The sequence below is a fragment of the Kwoniella pini genome, chromosome 7 (assembly GCF_000512605.2).
Source record: "Kwoniella pini CBS 10737 chromosome 7, complete sequence".
Taxonomy (NCBI): Eukaryota; Fungi; Basidiomycota; class Tremellomycetes; order Tremellales; family Cryptococcaceae; genus Kwoniella; species Kwoniella pini.
The window spans coordinates 1,051,909-1,072,545 of record NC_091722.1 but is presented as its reverse complement, the minus strand read 5'-3'; the positions used below and the strand labels follow the sequence as shown (position 1 = coordinate 1,072,545).

The following is a 20,637-nucleotide window of genomic DNA, read 5'->3' as shown; positions in this document are numbered from 1 at the left end:
CGCGAATACACCTTAGTAAGTACACGGAATTAAAAACACCCACCATACAAACATGACCACTTGACGGATAACGCCGCCTCTGGTATACGGTATTACCTAGAGTGGCACTTATCAGCTTATGATGGAGAATAGCGTCACCCACCGGTATCAAGTAACCGTTCGTAATCCACCTTGAATCACTCATTATCTTGTCGATTGTTACTACTGGTTTCACATCCGATAGTGTCGTTCAAGAGCTATCCCCATAGATTAAGCAGTTATATGGCAAACCAATAGCTGGTGCCGACACATATCAGCCTGTGTATCGTTCGAGTACAGCATTTATACCCGATATCTGCTCAAAATCAACCAAATATCGCCGACAATATATCCTTTGTCAGCAGCATCAATCCGCCTGACCACACAACAATCTAGGCATTGCACCTCTCGCAGCTTCACGGATTAGATCAGAGCTTTTAACATGTCTTGGATCTGGGGTTCAACTACGAACCCTCAATTTGAGGAATTAGCAGGTATGTCTAATCTCTACCCTATCTGTCGCCGCTCGGTCCGTGGCTCATTTCAGGACCTCCTTTAACGTCCGCCCTCAGAGAAAGCATGTTCACCGTTGCATCTACCATACCCTCAATCAGAGGATATCGCTACCTCATTGGAAGTAGCAGATATGATCAGGTCGAAATCCGTTCAACCTAAAATCGCTATGCAAAGCCTGAAGAGGAGGATAGCTTCGAAGAATGGAAGAGTGCAGATGTATGCTTTAGGCGTAAGCAGATACGTTTCAATGATCTGTGAAGAACCCAGCTAAATCTTCATTCGAAAATAGCTCACAGATACGTGTATAAAGAACGGTGGAGATCATTTTTTAGCTGAGATTGCTAGTAAAGAGTTTGTTGATGAATTGTCAGGCTTGATCAAAAGTCCGGTAAGCTCATTTTTCTTCACGATGCTTGTGGGCTCCCCATTGCTTCACAGATCTGACCGATGAGCTGTCTTCCTACGAGAGCACGTACTGATCGATACTTACATCATTAGATCACCAATGCTGAAGTGAAGCAGATGCTATTGAAGGTGTTCCAACAGTGGGCTCTAGCGTTCCAATCTAAGAAGGAACTCGCCTTCTTTGTCGACGTATATAACGAGCTCAAGAATTCAGGTATGTCTTGTTTGGCTACATAATATCGGTCGTCTATCTTTGACCAGGCGCGACTGACGTCATCCTCTTTTGCAACAGGTATATCGTTCCCTCCGCCTCCCGCACCTATTCCATCTCATCTTTTGACCACATCGACAGCTCCCGCTTGGGTAGACAGCGACGTCTGTATGCGTTGTCGTACCGCTTTCACATTCACAAATCGTAAACATCATTGCAGAAATTGTGGATTGGTGTTCGATCAAGCATGTTCAAGTCGGACTATGCCAATACCCAGATTCGGTATAACGGAGGAAGTCAGAGTATGTGAGAGTTGTTGGGTCAAGTCCGGCAAAGGTAAAACTCCCGATGGGTAAGCTTTGTTTCCGACCGCCAATTTGAAAAATTGTAACTGATTGTGGATATCTATTACTCAGCCCTGCACCTGCTGTGCCTGGTCGTACACCTCGAAGTAGAGCAGATGTTGATGCCGACTTGCAACGTGCAATTGAATTGTCTCTGGCGGAATCTCAACCTGGCGGAAGCAATTTCATAGGTTCGGAGCCTCCCATAGCTAGAAAGAATGCTACTGCTGAAGAAGACGATGAGGACCTGAGGTTAGCAATAGAAGCTAGTTTGAGGGATATGGAAAGAGCTAGACCTAGTGCTCCTACAGGCTACGATGAACCGGAATATAAGGTCAGTCCTTCACTGATTCTTGCCGAGCCGATGGCTGATCCCCAGGCCATTAATTATTATGACTAGCCGTTGCCAACTTTTGACCTAGCTCCTCGGGAAACGGAGACGATCTTGACGTTCTCGAATACCATGGATCAAATGGCTGCTTACGGAGAACGAGATTTGAGAAGGTTTCCTCATGCTCATATACTTGCGGAACAAGCTTATTCGTTAGGGGAGAAATTACACAGAAATGCGGAAGAAAAGAGCACGAAACAACGTGAGCTTACTAATGATTTCGAGTATTCCTCTCGACGCGAATCACTAATGGTATGGTGTCTCTCGCAGAGATGTTGGCGGAGATGCAAGGCAAACTGTCTGAGGCGGTGTCGCTTTATGGTCAAATACTGGATGGTCAACAAGCGTATTCCGCTCGCAGGATACAGGAGGAACAACAAAGACGCTATCAACAGAACCAATCAATGTACGCATATGCTTCTCCACAACAACAAAACCCTTATTCGTATGTACAACAAACATACCCAACAGCAAACGGGTATGGACAATATAATCCGCAGACTTTGTATCAACCACCTCAACCACAAGCCCCAGCCCACGCTGCGCCGTCGTTGTATCCCCAGATGCCTCTCCAAGCTGCTGCAACACCTCAGACAAACTATGCTCAGACTCAACAAATCCCATATAGGCCAGAGACCATTTCTCCTCATCCCGTGCAACCAGTTCAACAATATTATAACCCTCAAGCACAGTCGTCATTGGCAAGGCATCCTTCACTCAACTCTCAACTCGTATCTTCTCCTTCAGCACCACATCGTCAAGTGTCTGTGACATACGGTTCTGCGCCTACATCGGTCGCGATTGACACCACCCAACAACAAGCTCCTCCTGTTCCGACTGCATCGCACCCCCCTTCATCACCTCCTACAAGTCTTCATTCTGTAGCTCATCAAGCATCAGCACCTCCAGCTCCGAGCAGTCAAGGATCGTACAAATCTCCTGCTCCTCTACATAATCAGCTTGATCCACAACCACAGTGGAACGCCCAGCCTTCCCAACCGCCTCAACAACAGTGGAATGGCGTACAAGAGCAGCAGCAGCAGCAGCAACCGCAACAATCCTATCAACAGGGTTCTTATGCTCCTTCTCAAGCAATTCAACAATCTTACGAACCATACCCGCAAGTACAACCTCCTCAACAACAGCAACAATCCGCTCAACACACCCAACAACACCAACAGCAAATACAACAATCAAATGGTATTCTCCCATCGGGAGTATATAACGTGAATTCTTTCCCTTCTGCTCCTGGGCAAATATTCCCCGATGCTCCATCCGAAATACCTTTAAAAACAGTAGAGAAAGAAGAGAAAGAAGAAGCTTTGTTGATTGAATTATAGAAGAAGTGGTAAGATGCATTTTCGTTGTACCTTGATTATACGATACACTTGTAGATATGTAAATTCAAAAGTATATGCATACTGATTTTTTTTTCAACGTTGAACCATCTACCAATTCATCATCGTTTATATTTTGGTATAAATTCCACAAAATTCATATAAAACTTTCGGACCTGCATATCTTTGAGATCTATTTTATCTACATTCTAAACTTTATACATCTTATTCTTTACACATTTTGTTTTCGATTACTATCATAAGGTAAGAAAGCTAATTTTTCAAATCATAAGCTATGTATAATCATTCGACTGAAAAATAAAAAAATGAAAAAAATGAAAAAAATGAAAAAAATGAAAAAAATTAAAAAAATTAAAAAAATTAAAAAAATTAAAAAAATTAATAAAATTAAAAAAATTAAAAAAATTAAAAAAAATTACCAATTGCTAAAGTTGATATCCATGCTCCTGCAGCCTATAATAATCAAATAAGATAATTAACAAATATTATCTAAATTTTTTGGTGAGGTTTAAATATAAAATTAATTTAACTCACTGCCATCCATAAAACACCAGGTGAATTTGAACCATGATAAACAGTACTTCCAATAATAGGTGCAATTATACTTGCAATTCTACCTAAAGTACTTAACATTCCACCTGTTGTACCTCTAAATGTTGCAGGAAAAGCTTCAGGTGTATAAGCATAAAGTAAAGCAGCATAAATTGATTGAAACCAATATTCCATTGCATTAAATCCAATATTTGCAACTCTTGAATTAACTAATTGATACTTGAGGAAAAAAAAAAAAACACGTTTATAATATCAATTTTTAATTCGTTCATGTAAATTTAACAGCCCAAAAAAAAAAAAAACTCACAAGAGCTAAAGAAGCTCCCATTAATGCAGATGAAATTACCATTATCCATCTTCTACCGAATTTTGAAAATCCTGTAATCCAAGCTGCAACTAAAGTTGCAGTTATACCAGGAGTATCTATTAAAACGAATTTAATTATAGTGAACTTTGTACTTCGATTGATTTTTAACTTACAAATCCAAATATATGATCTATAAGTATCTTCTATACTTCCTTCTGCATCTATACCTTTTGCTTTCAATATAAGAGGAAGGAAATATCCCGCAAGAGCAAATGACCAGAAAAGTGACATATATCTTTGAAAGACTTATTAGCTCAAATGATCATCTTTTCAAATCAAATGTATGATTTACGCTATAGCAAGACTTATGAATAACCAAAGATAGATTCTTTGTTTAAACATTCCACCTAAATGTCCAAAAGTTTTCATAAATCCTCCAACAGCAGCTTGTTTAGCTAATTGTGCAGTAGAAGTTTGACGTCGAAGTAAATTTTGTTGTGGTCGATTAGGTCTATCAATTTGTCTTTCTTCTGCAGCATCTAAAGCTCTTAAATCTTCAATAGTTAAAGTAGGAGGTTTACTTCCGTTAAATTTCGAAATTGAATGTAAGATATCTAAAGCATGAGCATCATGACCTTTTGATAAAAGGTATTTGGGTGATTCTCGGAATCGGAAAACCGCGAATCGTAAAAAGAATATCACGAGAGTAAAGAATCCCAAAACGAGGACGGTATATCGCCTATTCACAAAGTCGTGAGGAGTTAGCGATTGTCCTGAATACCCTATAAGTTTATTCTGCAAGCAAAAATGGACTCACCATCCCATATTGTTGCTTTTACTACAGCATGGCGCTTCACTTATATTACACGACTTCAGTGAGGTGTCGCATGAGTATTTAGGGATAAGCGCAAAAGCCAATAAAGATACAGCAACTGTGCCGATAGGCTATATTCATACATTGTATCAATTACAATGAGACGGTTTGGATACAGGTCAACTAACCTGGAAGGTGGAAAGGGCAGCCAAGAGATACCTATCTTTCTGCAATAACGAATCAGCCGATATTGATCAATAGCCAACGGACTAGGAAACTTACAGTGGGCAAGAACTCCATCGTGATTGTAGCGTCAACGGGTATGTTACCTCCCACTCCCAGACCAATGAGACAAGCAAGAAGACATGTCAGACTATAGTTCGAAGGAGCTGAACTTTTCGTGTCAGCACACGCTATTTCACTATACCTGGAAATGAATAATAAACCAACCAGCGAAACATAAACCAAAGACTGTTGAGAAAAGACATGTGAAGTTGAAGCACCATCGTCTCTAATATTTCAGATCAGCGTCCGTCGAGATAACAAGGCAAACGATATTAAGGTCTGATACTCACGCCAACGATATCAACCAATAATCCCCATCCGAAAGCTCCGATACATAATCCAAAGTTGAACGCGGTTGAGAGAGCTCCAATTTGCGAATCTTCTCTAATAGTTAGTCATCTGTAGAAACACGTATATTCCTTGATTTGCTTACCGGGTACACCCAATTCTTGTTGAATAGCTCCACCTACCAGGCCAAAAGCTTGTGCCCATCCTAAATCCAGGAAATATCCCAATCCGCACAATGTGAAAACACACCATTGGTATTTACCCATTCCCATTTCGCTGCAATCATAACCACGGAATGAGCGTTGTTCGTTTTTCCAGAAAGATAGACTATTTCACTTACTCGAGCTCTCTATTGATTAAAAGAGATTTCTTCTCATACAAAGTCAAATCTGTAAATTCCCTATCACCTAAATCTTCAGAAGAGACTAAGTCTGCCATCTTCCTAATTTTAATCCTTATCTCTTGAGTAGACATTCTATTCATTTGTCTTCTAGTCCTTCCTTGTCCAGTTACTACTCCTCCATATTGAGCTTCACCGCCTGTACCGCTAGTAAGAGGTTCTCTTTCAGCCATTTTCAATAAAGGTATTCCGTCTTCGTTAAATTCTTCAGAATCCTCCTCGTCCTCGAGATTTCCTTCTTCAATACCAGTCTTATCGTATACTTCGATTGGTGGTAGATCGTATATGTGTTCTAAAGGTAGATTTTCTGGAAGAGTGAGTAACTCCTCTGCTATAGCTTTTATATACCACGACACGATGATTAATCCCGTTTAGGGATAAATTCGATCTTGTACAGGTAGAGGAATATAAGGTTGACGCGACCAGTTGTGTGAGATCCTTATATACCGGTGGATTTATCAGTCTTAGTGACCAAATCGACTTAATTATAGCGTGTAAGTCCTTTAACAAGAAGTCCGAGAACAGGTGTACCTATATTCCGGAATGGAATTCAAATAGTAGCATGTTTGATTTTATCACATGGGGTTTAACTATTTGATCTAGACCTAGAGTCCTTTTACCCTCTGAATAGAAATCGAACCTTAGTTCTCAGATCGAAAATCTCGTAAACAATACTCGAGTATAACGGAAAACAGGAACATCTCAAACGTCATTCCAATCATTCCAATCGATTTGCTTACTCACTAGGCGGTCATCACCGCGAGAAGCTACTAATTGACTGGTATTTACATCTCACGTGATTTACTCGATCACACGCGTCTATTACACTTAACGACCAATGCGCGCTGTCTGAACTGCAAAAATCAACAATAAATACTCGCATACATTGTTTAGTCAACGTCAAAGTAGAAGCATACCTCTCTGGGGTGATCCGTAACATCGACAAAGCGCAGCCCGAGCCGTATATAGTATGCTGCGTGGGACGATACTCGGCCCTGCTGCCACTCCCGGTCAGACTCTCTATACTCGTCAAGATCCAGGACCAAGCAACGACTCCTCGAAACACTTCGCCGACAGCTTCGAAGTTGATCAATCGCATGGTGGACACGGACTGCCGGGCAGGTGTTTACAGGCTGTCGAGAGCTCAGGTCAAGACGACGTGGAATATTATGAAGAAGAGCTTGTCTGGTATGGCAGGACCGTAGTATGGAGCAGAGGTTCTCAGGTTTTTAGAAAATACACATACGAATTAGAGAAAGAAGATGTTTCAAAAGCTGTATTTGCATGGTTTAGGACAGGCGAAGAGCAATTCTCGAACGATACCAAAGGCAAAAAGGTAGCTTCCTCTCATACGTTCGGTCCATTTCATTCATCTCAATATGAACATTGGGGAACCCCGAAATTATCAACAGATTCTTCCTCGGCATCGAAAACACCTCGATCTGAAAGAACACTGGTAGTCTTTCTACGAAGCCGAGCCCATGTATATTATCCCTCAGGTGAAGACGTTATAATACATCTCCCTTTCTTGATGGAGAATGCCTGGTCTATATCAAGCCTGAAAGGTGGATTAATAGTACAACGTGCTTTGGAAAGACGAGAATTGCGGAAATTGGGGAAGGTCAGACAGAAATCTGGAAATAGTCTATTAAAAGGTTTAATGGATCATTCTTCAACGTCAATCTTGGATGATCTGGTAGATCTCGAAGATGAAAATTCACCTACCTCTCCACGCTTTTATACTCTGAATAACCCGTTCGATGAATTTAAGCCTATCATGGAAGGCAGAGTAGAAGATGGTTTCAACAGTGATGATGGGAGATTGCTCTCGCAAGTTCATCCTATCAATCCTTCAACTTCCATCATTCACGTTTCATCCTATCCTTATCCTTTCGTTCTGACCTATAATTCCCAATCCGGGGAAATCGTATTTTACCGACAAACAAACATTCAAGAACAGCTCAAAGCACCCCCCATACCCCCGAATCCACGTACAATGAGACCTGAAGACATCATTGGACTGTCTGAAAAGCCTATCCCCATACCACAGCCTCGAGCAGGTCGGCCATCACTTCATCGTAATCCATCTTCTTTCGGTCCTTCTACTAGTGCGGACAGGCGCATGTCCAGTATCTCAGATCCATTAGATAGAACGCAACGAAGAGCTCCCAGAATATCAAGAGCTTCAGGTTTAGGTCTGACTCAAGACAGTTTAGCTCGTACAGAGGAACTACAAGCTACCTTGGATCCAATACCTGTTATACCTCCTCCGATCACAACGAAAAGGAAAAGTAGAGGAATGTCAATACTGTCGACTACCACTACTTCCCAAGACATGAATCGACGTACTTCTGGAGTCAATTCGAGCTTCATGTTGAACGACCTACATGACAAGCATCAAGTGGGTCTGTCTGCTGTCGCGGAACTTGATTTGAGGGAAACGACCATGATGATGGGACTTGAACGGGATGAGATTGGTCAGAGGAGTGATATGGTATTTGACCGGATATGGTCGTGGAAGATCCCTTAGTGAGCCGTCCAAGCCCTCGGTCTTCCCATGATTAAGCGAGCTGAACTCAAATGTCAGTGATGTTGATGTTGAAAATATGTCGGTCTTCCTGACTGAGAACCTGTCTGCGACCTCAGTGAATATCAATATCCACTTGAGTCAACCAGGCCATACACCGCAGCTATACACCTTCCAAGCGACTATACGCTCGTCACCTTACAAACATTTCGCCATCACACCATTGCCACCCATAGAATGTCTATCGGCTGTCCCGATCATTTCCACTAGGCCGATAGTCCTCGATACTGTGCTTCTCTCTCAAGCCGGTACCTTATATTTGATAACATCGGGCAATAGGCAAATACCCTTCACCTTGCCAGTTTCGAAAGAAGAGCACCGCGAAGTAGCTCACAACTTCGCTTCAAGTTTACGTATGGCTAACGATGGGCGCACCTCCACGAGCTCACGACGGAACATCATCAAGTTGTCTGATCCCATTGGACCGAGGTTCACAGCGACATACGAGGATGGCGAAACTATAAGAATAAATGGCGATTTCCGAATCAAGCATAAATTGACCAGACAGTGCATGGAAGCTTTGTCATATGCTCTCCCAGCACAGGGATTCTTTTTTGTCAAAAGGGAATTGATACATTCTTCACATGGTCTATCGGATGTAGAGAGAACCAAGGGAAAAGTGATATGGACAATATTCTCGCGTGTTCTGCGCACGATGCTGAATATTGAGGTTGAATCGAAACCGTCGAGTCCCCTCGATTCCGTTTTGTCCGATAGCTTAGCTTCGGGAAATCCAATATCGAGACGGCTGGCGAAACGAGTTCTTCGAAACCGTCCCCAGTCTTCCTCTCCTCTCATTGTGTCTACTTCTACACCCAGCTTGATCTTTGGCGAAAATCTGAGAGTTGAAGATGCGGCTCCTGTGTTATTGGCTCTACACCTAGTTGCGCAGGACTTGCGGCTCTCGTCCACTAGTATCATTGAACTTGGTGGTCTAGTCAACTTGATATCTGACTTGGCCACTCAGACGGAAAGATTAGATTGGAAAGACTATTGGGCTAGACTGTTGCCATCTGCAACTTCGACTTTACGGCCCACAGCAAGTAAGTTTGTCCAAAGCGATCATACGTAATATTGTCATACTGACCTGGTCACAGCCGTAAAATACGACACCTCGATCTTGGACCAATTCGATGAGCCTCCAGACATTTTAACGTACCTCCAAAGACAACTTACGACCCGCACTACGACTTTTCCTGTGCCTCAAACGATACTTACCCCTTCTCACACCTCTGAACTGGGTCGCGTTGAACCCTGTTCACAGCTAGTCTTGGTTACTTCGATATACTCGTATTTCTCGAAACAGACACCCATCACCATTCGAGCAGCTTCGGCAGTACAGCACCTGGTTGATCTGGGACTAGGACAAGATTGGATTTTGGATCTCCCTTACGGTATCTCGGTGCCAATCATGGAGATGATCAGGGTGTGTCAATACAACCCACCTAAAGATTGGAATTCCACGATGTATGAATTGGTCGGACGATGGGATTTGGGCGTGAGAGCCTCAGGCGCTCCATATTCATCAGGCAGAGAGGAATCTGCATCTGGTCTGGGGCTAGACAGGATCCCTTCAATCAAAGAATTGATGGCTTCTGAAGAGGGTGACAAGGAAGGTAATTCCCCTCCCAGCGATTTGCCTCATGTGCGCTTCGGATCAGATCGACGAGTACAAGAAGTCGAACGAATAATGCAAACTACCAGAATCCGAACGATCTCGATTCAAGACCCTAAAGGAGCTTCCGAAGCCGATATTGCAAGATACCATCAGTCGGTGGTGAACACAATAGCGCATCGAACGTTATCTATACCGGTCGGTCAAGGGATGTTCGAATTTGGCACTCGATCAACCAATATCACAGATATATGGAATGTACCCCTCATTGAACTTTCCGTCAAACCCGGATTGAACAAACCGACTCTCAAAGCTGAAATCATTGGTGACTCGGCAGAATGGCCTTGTTTCCACAATGGTGTTGCAGCTGGTCTAGCAATCTCACCAGAATGTAAAGGTCTTGATAGTTCTTGGATAGTTTTCAATAGACCCAATATACTTAACGCCGAGCATGGTGGATTCCTCTTGGGACTAGGGCTTACCGGGCACCTTAGAAACCTCACCACATATCACGCTTTCCCACTACTTGAACCTCGACATGATTTCACAAGTGTAGGCTTAATACTGGGATTAGCATGTTCTTACGCAGGCAGCGAAGATTTGTTAGTCACTAAAGTTCTATCTCTGCATACTCACGCTCTTTTGCCGATGGGCTCGATGGAGTTGAACGCTTCACCAATCATCCAATCTTCAGCTTTAGTAGGATTAGGATTGGTTTATGTTGGCTCTCGGAATTTGCGAATGGCTGAAGTCACGCTGAACGAAGTCGGAAGGAAAGAAATGATCAACGTGGACGGATTTGGGGAATATCAAGAATCATACTCTTTTTCAGCCGCTATGGCTTTTGGGCTGATCATGCTTGGTAAAGGTGGAACCATCACAAGTGAAGTTGATAGGAGAATGCTAAATCAACTGAGAAAATGTATATCGGGCGACTCTTCGCCTTCCTCCGGCGACAATAACTCAAGGAAACGGGCAAATACCGATGTATATTTAGGCATAGATCATAATCTCACTTCACCAGGTGCTACCTTAGCTTTAGGGCTGATGTATCTGAAAAGCTCAAGAAAAGACATCGCAGACATGATTTCCATACCTCAATCAATGTTCGAGTTGGATCAAGTCAGACCTGATTTACTATTACTGCGAACATACGCTCGATCTTTAATCTTATGGGAGGATATCACTCCTACTCTCGGATGGATAGAAGATCAGTTACCTTCCTTCATTCGACAAGCTAACAAAAATCCAAAACGAACGAACACAATGGAATTATCAACCGAATTGGCCTATCTCAATATCGTTTCTGGTGCATGTTTCGCAATCGGTATGAAATTCGCTGGAACGGCAACAGAATTAGCTCATACAAATTTGATGAACTTTTTTGGTGTACTTTCCAAAGCTTCGTCGGGATCAAGTATGACTTATGAAGGTCGTATACGACGGACAGCCGCTAGACAATGTCTCAATATTGTCACTATAAGCTTGGCTATGGTCATGTCTGGAACAGGTGAACTTGGAGTTTTGAGAAGATTACGAGTAAGTCATGGACAAGAAGGATCAGGAGTGAATTATGGATCTCACATGGCAATGCACATGTCACTTGGTATGCTCTTCCTCGGAAAAGGCCATTATACACTTGGAAACTCAAATTTAGCAATTGCAACTATTAGTATAGCTTTTTTCCCTCGATTCTTATCTGCTCCAGGTGATAATAAATCTTATCCTCAAGCATTTAGACATCTTTGGGCATTAGCATCTGAACCTAGATGTTTAATTGCTAAAGATGTTGAAGATAACCAAACAGTTTATTTACCTGTAAAACTCAAAGTCAAAGAACAATCTTCTAAAGATGTTAATGGTAAAAAAGAAATAAAAATTAGACAACAAAATTTAATCAGTCCAACCTTAATTACACCATTTGAAAATATAAAATCTATTGAAATTGATTCTCCAAGATATTGGTCAATTTTCATAGATTTTGATGATAGTAAAAATGAAAGATCTAAAAAAGATTTAATTAAAAATAGAATAATTTATGTTAAACGTAAAATGGGATTTTTAGATTATAATTCTGATCCAAAAGGAAATAGAAGTTTATTTATTAAAATCGGTTCAATGACAGGAATTGATTTACATTATGATTTGATTTCAAAAGCAAAACCTTTGAATGGATTACAAAATCAAAATAAAGAATTAAAAGAATTAATTAAATTACATAGTGGAAATCCTTATTTAATTTTACTTTCTGAACTATTTGATTCAGGAACAAGTTTAAAAAAAGAAGAATTTGAAGAATTTATTAAAATTATTATTTTAGAATGTCTTTCACTTGATAAACCAAATTTAATAAATATTTATATTTCAATGTTTTTAAATTTTAAAAAGTTTATCATTAATAATCAAGAATCAAAAGAAATGGAAATTGAGAATTTAAATCAAATTAAAATGTTAAAATTTTTCTATGAAAAGATATTTGAAAAATCTTTTACTTTTAGTAATAATTCAACAATATTAGAAAAGAAATTTTCATTAATTAGACCTAATTTTATAAATAGTTTAATAAGACAATTATCTTCTTCTTCTTCTATTTCAAATAATGATAAAGAAGATTATTATGAAGAAAATTTAAATATTGAAAATTATCTTTTAGGTGAATTAAATGTTATTAAATGGAATGAAAATTTAGTTAAATATATTTGGAATAAAAATTTACCTTGTTTATCATTATTAAATTTATTAAAAGAAAAAGTTAGACAATCTTCAATAGATAGAAATATACTTGAATTGAAAATTAAAGATGTTTCTGAAGCTTATAGAAATAGAATTATTAGTAAATTTGATGAATTTCAAATTGGAGATAAAGATGAAAATGTAAATGAAGGTGATGGATGGAAAGTTGATAGTATTAGAGACTCTATTATCATTTGGACGGAATAAACCTGACGGGGAATATCGCGTAGAAGAAGAAGAAGAAAGATAGATGGTATGGGATTAAATGAGAGATATGCTTTTATTGATGATAATACGTTTTAACGAAATTAATTACGAAAATTCAAATTTGGTAATAAGTTGACCAATTATGCATATGACAAATGATCGAGATTAACAGAAAAATATCGTGTCGTATCGTATCGTATCTCAATTACAAAATGTGTTACAAAGTAATACAACAACAAGAACTTGTAAAATATCGTCATCGTCAAAGCTATCGAAGCGATAAAATCAAAAAAATTCATCTTTCACCTATATGTCCGAACTCCAAATATCAAATTTCTTTTTCCTCCTTTCCATGCTTCATACCAGATCACATTATTCCAATTAAGTCTGTTATAATTTGAAATTTATATTCATATTTCTAACAAATAACATGATCATCTCTAATTTGATTTTGAACTTTTAAAATTGAATTAGAAATTTGTTTAGATTTATTTTCATTTTCAATCATACATTCAGAACATTGATAATCATAAATATGATTTTTAAGATTTAAAATTGTGAATGAAGATTTATTTGATTTTACGCAACCTGGACAAGCGAAGGGGAGGCACTGAAATAACAAATTAAGCTTTGCTATTGAATATATATATATATATATATATAATGAGAAATGAATAATCAAACTTACATTAACATGACATTCAATTTGATTTGTTGTTGGTACAGAAGTAAGAGGACCATGACAAAGCTACATAAATAAATTGCCACTAAGTCAATATTATAATGTTTTTTTTTTAAAAAAAAAAGATTAGATATATAATCACAAAAACTTACTTTACAAGAAGGAGACATTTCTTATATCGTTGAATTGATTTATAAATAGCTTCAAGCTGAATTTAATATAATTTGTATATCTTCGAAATGAAATTGAGATGAGAAAAAATATCAATGTAAATATCAACGAAGAGTGCATTATATAACTTAATTTTCATATTATATGACTATATAAAATCGGACCGTCCTTTCATAATCTCATCCGAATTAAGAAAGGTTTATTTCTATCGTTTTAAAATGATATAAACCTGATTCCGGAGATCAATCCGATTTAAATAGAAAACAAAAGACAGGTGATTACACCTTTTTACCTTAAATAAATCCGTTCAAATCGGTTTTTTGTCATATAATGGATTTGATCTTAGACTGCTCATCAAGTGAATGGATTCGCCATGTACTGTTAGTGAAAAGTGGGGATTTACTAATAAGAGTTGATTGGTTCAAAGGATATATTTTGATTTAGCCTGATTATGGGAGATATCCTTTAACTTCATTAGGGTTAGGAACGTCAAAGGATAAAAATCAAATAGGTACGATCAACATCCATCTATACAGTGTACAATGCAAAAGTCGTGAAGTGGAACGATAGTGTGTGTGTGTGTCAATGATGGTCGAGTAATACACAATGTCAGTCAGATGAGCTGCTCGGCACGACTCAACACCGAGGCGATCAGTATCAATGAGCATTTGTCTAACGGTCTCATGAGATATCATTTGACCGAGAGATGATTTGATCAGCTTCATCGGATAATTTAGAGGATGTTGATCAATGCGTTTCTGTGTTCAACGAACGATCATCATAAATAACAAGATACTTTTATTCTCGTCTTGAGATCAGTACATGATCACTTGACATAATTTTCAACTTTCGCCAGGTGTCTACATGGTTGTTAAAAAGTGTAAACTTCACATGACCAATCCATCACTCCTAAGTGATACATAAGACCATCGTGCAGATCCAGCCACGCTGTCCAGTGTACAATGCAGATATCATATATGCATCTAATATGCTTCTCATACACGTTGACTGACATAGGAAATTTATCAACAGTGATCAATCTTCCAATTTCCTCTTTTTAGCTTTTTCCTTCTGAGCAGCTTTCTTCCTTTTATTCCTCTCCAATTGAGCTGAAGTTTTCTCTTTTGAAACCTTTTCCGCTGTATCATCTTCCTCAGTAGCTTTCACTTGATCTTCAACCACTTTGACATCTTCAACGTTGTTCTCCGTAACAAGTACCTCTTCTTTTGCTTCCCGTCTACCTTCTTCATCTTCATCTCTTGCTCGCTTATTACCTTTACTTTTGGTTTTCTCAACTACTGTTTCGGATTTTGATGCTATAGAAGTTTTGATGGATATTCCCACTGCATCATCTCTGACGAAACATGATACGAAGAATCCATTAGTTCGATCTTCAGGTAAACAACGTATAATTCCTTGAGCCATCTCTGTACAGTTCAACGTATTGAGTTAGTTATGATCAAAAAGCTTGAAAGATGTGTAAAGTTCATGCAACTCACCCTCATCCCCACCTAGTTCTTCAGGTCTACCACGTCTTTCCCAAGTAGGTATGACTTGTTCCCTTGGAGCCAATTTCCAACCTTTGTCTTTAGCTATCTTAGATTGTAATGCAGAATATACTACTCGTTCATCTTCTTCTGCATGTATTGAGCATGTTGAATAAACAATTCGCTTAGCTGACGGGACTATATATATATATATACGGAAAATCAGCGAAATGTTTTTCTGTCGCTAATGGAATCGTTTAATTTAACTCACATTTGAAAGCGTGTAAAATCATTTGTAATTGAAAAGAAGCCAATTTTTCTAATCTTTCAGTCTTTAAATCGGATTCTTCGACCTCTATCATATCGAAAGTTTAGCATCAAAACTCAAAAGATATATACCCCAATATAAAAGGCAAGATTACTTACCATCTTCCAGAAGATAGTCTAATCTATTCACAATACCTGATCCAGAACAACTTGGATCTAATAATCTAATGGAATGACATTCTAGATTAGCACCAAACTTTCATTTCCTTGTACGAAGTTTATGGCATTTAGGAAATATGACAATCTTGCTTAGAATTACTTACATCCTTGTGACCTTTTTATACTCTCCACTATTCGGATTGGATTCCAAAAAATCCGCTCGTTGAGCAATTACATTCTTACAATGTGCCTTCTCCAACATACGAGTCAAAGTATTATATCGATGCGATGAACGTTCAAATGCATGTAACTGTTTGTATGGAAAAAAAGTAAGCGGTCAAAATTCAATAAATCTCATAATAAAGATGTTTTACTCACTTTTCCTTTATTACTCATCAAAGCAGAAACATAACTTGTTTTATTACCTGGTGCTGCACTATTTGTAAACCAATTACAAATCATCAGCTCAATTCCCTATATTTTTTTTTCAAAAAAGGTTAAGTAATAAAATCAAACTTACGTAGCATCAATACATTCACCTTCATCATCTTTCCAATTATACATTAAAACTTTTGCAGGCATACAAGAAGCTTTATCTTGTAAAATAATTCCACCATTTTCATACCATTCATTACCTTTCCACCAATTTGTATTACCATTAAAAACTAAAATAAAATCATTTAAATGATTATCTAAAAAATATTCTTTTTCTTTTAAAGGATATTTAAATTCTAATAATTTAATAAATCCTAAATTTTTTAATTCATTAAATAAATCATTCAAACTTTTAAAATAATTTGAATTATATCTTATATATCTATATAAATCATTAGAAGAAGAAGAAATTGCTAAATCTTCTTTACGATTTTTACCTTTTTTAATTTGTAATTTAACTAATTCACCTTTTAATCTTGCTTGATGTTTTAATAAAGAAGGTTTAGGTGGCCATAAATCTGATGCTTCTATTTTATTTTTACTTGAAAATAATAAATCATGTAATAAAACTAAAAGTAAAGAACGTGAAGAAGGTGATCCTCTAGGTACTCTTTTGGGGAAAGTAAGTTTTTCTAAAGAGAGTAAAGGAACTGTTGTCAATAATTCAAGAAGTGTTGGTTTATCTGTTCATTCACTATAAGGTCAATACTTTTTTATAGAAATACGATTGCCAATTAAGCGAAAATCGATTTTGTTTACTCACATTTGAGTGTCTCAATGACCACTAATACATAATCAATCAATGATGGAAGATCAGCTTCCAAATTTAATATGTCGAGTAAAAACTCAAGTATCTCACAAGCTAATATCCTCTTGCCTTCTCCTGGCGTGCATTTTATACCTGCAGCAGCTAAAGAGCCTTTTACTGAACCTTGATTTTTTTCTAAATGATCTAAAGCCAATGCAGCTGATTTATAAAAATTCATCGTAATTCCAGTGAAATGTTGAGAGTCAAACTATTTATTGCAGCGATAACAAAAAGGAACGGATATTCATACATGAGCAATTGTGATATGGACTTTAAACTATGGAATGAGCGTACAAGCTAAATTGTCACGCAAGCACCCTATTCCCCCCTCAAATGGATAGCTAATTATTCAAAGATCAAACAGTAATCTACAATTGTTCTTCAAGTCAGCTAATTGATCATTATCTTTTCAATTGAAGGTTTGATGAGAAAAGAGAAAGTTCAGTAAATATGGAATAGGTTGTCTAAACATTGTTTTATTTCTGATAATGTAGATAAGATATTTGACATCATGACAAGTAAGGGAGAAAGGATAAGGCTACGAGAAGATACAGGAGGAATATGGCATCAATACTCACAAAGAAGAAGATTGCGAATATGTTCGTCATGAAAGATATGGAAACGATTTCAACTAATGTAAAAGGTAGAGAAGGAAAAGTCAAGTTACAAAAATAAATTTGTTCTCTCGAAGGAATCTTCAACTTTTTATATCTTCCAGACAATATTTGATGCCTTTTACTTACGTAATGACATTTGACGCGTCCATGCGATCGAGAAATCAAACGAAAGCAATAACAATAACAGATCAGTCAGTGAATGAGTGGATAATAATATGTACATATTGAAAGATCATGCCCAGTAATAAAATAAGCTAGTCTTATTTTTACTTTACCTATCAACAGAAGACAGTATCACAATGGTGAGTTATCGTCCGATCCACTTCGAATCCTTGCCCCTCCATTCGAAACCCGATGCACCTGTGATAATATTTCTTTGACCGCTTGTTATGCAAACTGAAATTGATCAACAGAATGTTATATTACAGTCGAAGACATCAACATTAGGTAGAGGTCTACCTTCTAATATCAAATCAAATCATGGTAAAAGAGAACCATCAGGAGGAGCATTTACAATGTTTACTCCTCAACAAGTTAAACAATTTAAAGAAGCTTTTACAATGATTGATCAAGATGGTGATGGTAGAGTAACGGAAAATGATTTAAAAGTAATGTTGAGTAATCTAGGTGAGTTAAAGGGTTTTTTTTTTTTAACACTTACCATATGAATTTACTTACGAGTTGACTTCATTTCTGTTTGTACAAAAAGGTCAAACCCCAACTCCTTCATTATTACAAAACCTTTTAACTTCAAGACCTGGATCTGTAAAAGGTATATCAAGTGAAGGAATAAATTTTACTCAATTTTTAAGTATGATGGGAGAACATTTAATTCAATTAGATAATGAAAAAGAACTTATAGATGCTTTTTCATGTTTTGATGAAAATGATAAAGGTTGGATTGATGTAAATGAAGTAAGAAAATGGTTAGCTGAAATGGGAGATAGGATGAATGAAGAAGAGGTCAGTTAAAACCTTTCATTCATTCATAGTTCATATTTTCATGGGCATTTTTTCTATATCGAAACATATCAAGCATATAGAGCTCTTATTGACGAAAATGAATTTTCCGTCAGATCGAACGACTATTCTCAGGGCCGTTTACAGATCGTCAAGGTAGATTCAATTATCTTGAATTTGCAAAAGTATTACGAGTTAACGATGGAGAAGAAGAAAGAGATGATAAATTATCAACATAATGATCCTTCCTTCATTTTTTCCTGATACGGACAATAATTCTCAATCTGTATATAAACTGTAATTTAGTTGTATGCATGAATGTCTATATAAGCAAATAACTCATACAATACGCCAGCGCTATTGTATCATGATCATCCAAGCAAAAACGAAGAAGAATAAACACATTGGATAGACTGCTAAGAAAGTACGTGATTCAGGTAATCGTGTACCTGTAAAGAAATTCATCGAAGCTAAACCGTTATACGATGAGCAAACGCCTTGTGTTTTTCGAAAAAAATGATACACAGGTGACAATGCGTGGGTAGAAGAGTGAAATATGTTGATCAAAGCAAAAACTCACCCCACACAGACCAAGCCCAACATGCTAGACTGACCGGTATCCTGACGAACAAGGTATGCACAAGTAATGATACGATAGAAGCTAACAATATTGGTGCAAGAGCATACCCTAGAACACACTATTAGAGTCATACATCATGTAATGGCTCGTCTTAACGCTTCTAATCAACAGCTGATAGAATTCGAATATACGCACCAGACTTTGGAAGAATGATCTGAGAGACATTTGAAGAAGTATAATTAGCCAATAAGAAATTTCGTAAATCACGATACCGTTGCAATACTTACACTTTTCCACCGAGCAATTTCGAATTGACTGTAACGACTACAGAACCTATAGTTACGAGCGAAATGACCAATGAGAAAACTTGCATTGATTGTTCTTGAGGCGCCTGCCAAAACATGATGAACGGAATCAGCATAACGTGTATATGTCAGGCAAGATGATGATTTCAATAATACTCACGTCAATGGATAAAATAATTGCCAATGTCAAACATATCACCAATGGACCCCATAAATCCCAATCACGTAATAATTGATTATTACCACCTCCTTTTGGCGGATATAACACTTGAAGTAATTTGGCATATATAGAATTCAGGTCACGCATCTAGATTAGAGCAAGGATAAGTCAGCTCAGTGATCGTTGCAGGTTTACGGGCTGGTCATATCAGAGTATCGAGGGAATATCAGATGGAATATATCAAATACTGGAACCTTCATGATATAGATATCAAAAAGAGGGAGATGAAGCTATGATCGTGAACATGATGCGAGTGAGCTGATGATTTGACTCACTATTGTCTTAGTTACAGGTTCATCTAAAGTTGATTCACCAGTATACCTAGTTTCCATCTTTACACCTCCAAAACCCCTTTCCGTTTTTGGTTGAGCATTTTGACCTATTTTACCACTTACTCCTGATGGGTTGGAAGGACCGGCTTGAGAGGGCTGAGAAGGGTAATTCTGTGAAGATGAGGATGCTGGATTAGGATGAGAGAATGATAACGCATCTAAATCTTCATCATCTGCTTGACTATCATGAATCCTTCATCAGCGATTTTGACACCCAACCCTTGTTTACAGGAAGAAGATGAGTATAATCGGGTACAGACTCACATGATTTGTTGTGAAGGGGTCCCTATTCGATCGTAGGACATCTTATTGTGGTCCAGTATGAGGTGTTCGTTGACTCTAATAGTGTGATTCTTTAAGCACTAAACATAGCTTGACTGTTGATGACGCTTTGGACTGGGTTCAACGCGCGACCGACAGCAGAATCGCGGGGTAAATAGGCACCCTTGGAATTATCAAGCCGGCATAGGCGCCCATGTTATATGTGTAGGGCACAAACAGGCACTAGGTCATTCGCTAGATGATATGTCCAGTGACCGATATTTAAACTAACTAATATTGATGCTATAACCCGTTTTTCCAA

General features: G+C 38.0%; 7 protein-coding genes across 7 annotated transcripts; 3 read left to right on the top strand and 4 right to left on the bottom strand.

Moving 5' to 3' along the window:
- Positions 1 to 460: 460 nt before the first annotated feature.
- Positions 461 to 3,225, top strand: I206_105541 (uncharacterized protein; the record flags this gene model as incomplete). Its single annotated transcript, XM_019155302.1, has 8 exons — positions 461 to 512; positions 591 to 763; positions 824 to 922; positions 1,033 to 1,153; positions 1,232 to 1,502; positions 1,567 to 1,828; positions 1,895 to 2,087; positions 2,156 to 3,225. The coding sequence occupies 8 exons, from the start codon at positions 461 to 463 to the stop codon at positions 3,223 to 3,225; spliced, it is 2,241 nt and encodes a 746-aa protein (XP_019011456.1).
- Positions 3,226 to 3,454: 229 nt separating this feature from the next.
- I206_105540 (uncharacterized protein) lies at positions 3,455 to 6,062 on the bottom strand (the record flags this gene model as incomplete). Its single annotated transcript, XM_019155303.2, has 13 exons — positions 3,455 to 3,495; positions 3,663 to 3,696; positions 3,778 to 4,014; positions 4,103 to 4,218; positions 4,276 to 4,397; positions 4,455 to 4,841; positions 4,920 to 5,047; positions 5,105 to 5,143; positions 5,199 to 5,305; positions 5,367 to 5,427; positions 5,492 to 5,580; positions 5,635 to 5,765; positions 5,830 to 6,062. 13 exons carry the CDS (start codon positions 6,060 to 6,062, stop codon positions 3,455 to 3,457), a joined length of 1,725 nt encoding a protein of 574 aa, XP_019011457.2.
- A 797-nt stretch (positions 6,063 to 6,859) lies between these two features.
- Positions 6,860 to 13,031, top strand: I206_105539 (uncharacterized protein; the record flags this gene model as incomplete). Its single annotated transcript, XM_019155305.2, has 3 exons — positions 6,860 to 8,418; positions 8,477 to 9,519; positions 9,574 to 13,031. The coding sequence occupies 3 exons, from the start codon at positions 6,860 to 6,862 to the stop codon at positions 13,029 to 13,031; spliced, it is 6,060 nt and encodes a 2,019-aa protein (XP_019011459.2).
- A 418-nt stretch (positions 13,032 to 13,449) lies between these two features.
- I206_105538 (uncharacterized protein) lies at positions 13,450 to 13,883 on the bottom strand (the record flags this gene model as incomplete). The annotated part of the gene is made up of 3 exons (XM_019155306.1): positions 13,450 to 13,641; positions 13,720 to 13,779; positions 13,866 to 13,883. The coding sequence occupies 3 exons, from the start codon at positions 13,881 to 13,883 to the stop codon at positions 13,450 to 13,452; spliced, it is 270 nt and encodes an 89-aa protein (XP_019011460.1).
- Positions 13,884 to 14,919: 1,036 nt separating this feature from the next.
- On the bottom strand, positions 14,920 to 17,218 carry I206_105537 (uncharacterized protein; the record flags this gene model as incomplete). The annotated part of the gene is made up of 9 exons (XM_019155307.1): positions 14,920 to 15,311; positions 15,384 to 15,569; positions 15,643 to 15,726; positions 15,798 to 15,862; positions 15,962 to 16,107; positions 16,176 to 16,233; positions 16,318 to 16,915; positions 16,996 to 17,016; positions 17,092 to 17,218. 9 exons carry the CDS (start codon positions 17,216 to 17,218, stop codon positions 14,920 to 14,922), a joined length of 1,677 nt encoding a protein of 558 aa, XP_019011461.1.
- An 828-nt stretch (positions 17,219 to 18,046) lies between these two features.
- On the top strand, positions 18,047 to 18,856 carry I206_105536 (uncharacterized protein; the record flags this gene model as incomplete). Its single annotated transcript, XM_019155308.1, has 3 exons — positions 18,047 to 18,284; positions 18,367 to 18,620; positions 18,734 to 18,856. 3 exons carry the CDS (start codon positions 18,047 to 18,049, stop codon positions 18,854 to 18,856), a joined length of 615 nt encoding a protein of 204 aa, XP_019011462.1.
- A 118-nt stretch (positions 18,857 to 18,974) lies between these two features.
- I206_105535 (uncharacterized protein) lies at positions 18,975 to 20,359 on the bottom strand (the record flags this gene model as incomplete). The annotated part of the gene is made up of 7 exons (XM_019155309.1): positions 18,975 to 19,087; positions 19,198 to 19,315; positions 19,393 to 19,411; positions 19,485 to 19,588; positions 19,663 to 19,809; positions 19,998 to 20,235; positions 20,319 to 20,359. 7 exons carry the CDS (start codon positions 20,357 to 20,359, stop codon positions 18,975 to 18,977), a joined length of 780 nt encoding a protein of 259 aa, XP_019011463.1.
- Positions 20,360 to 20,637: the final 278 nt, after the last annotated feature.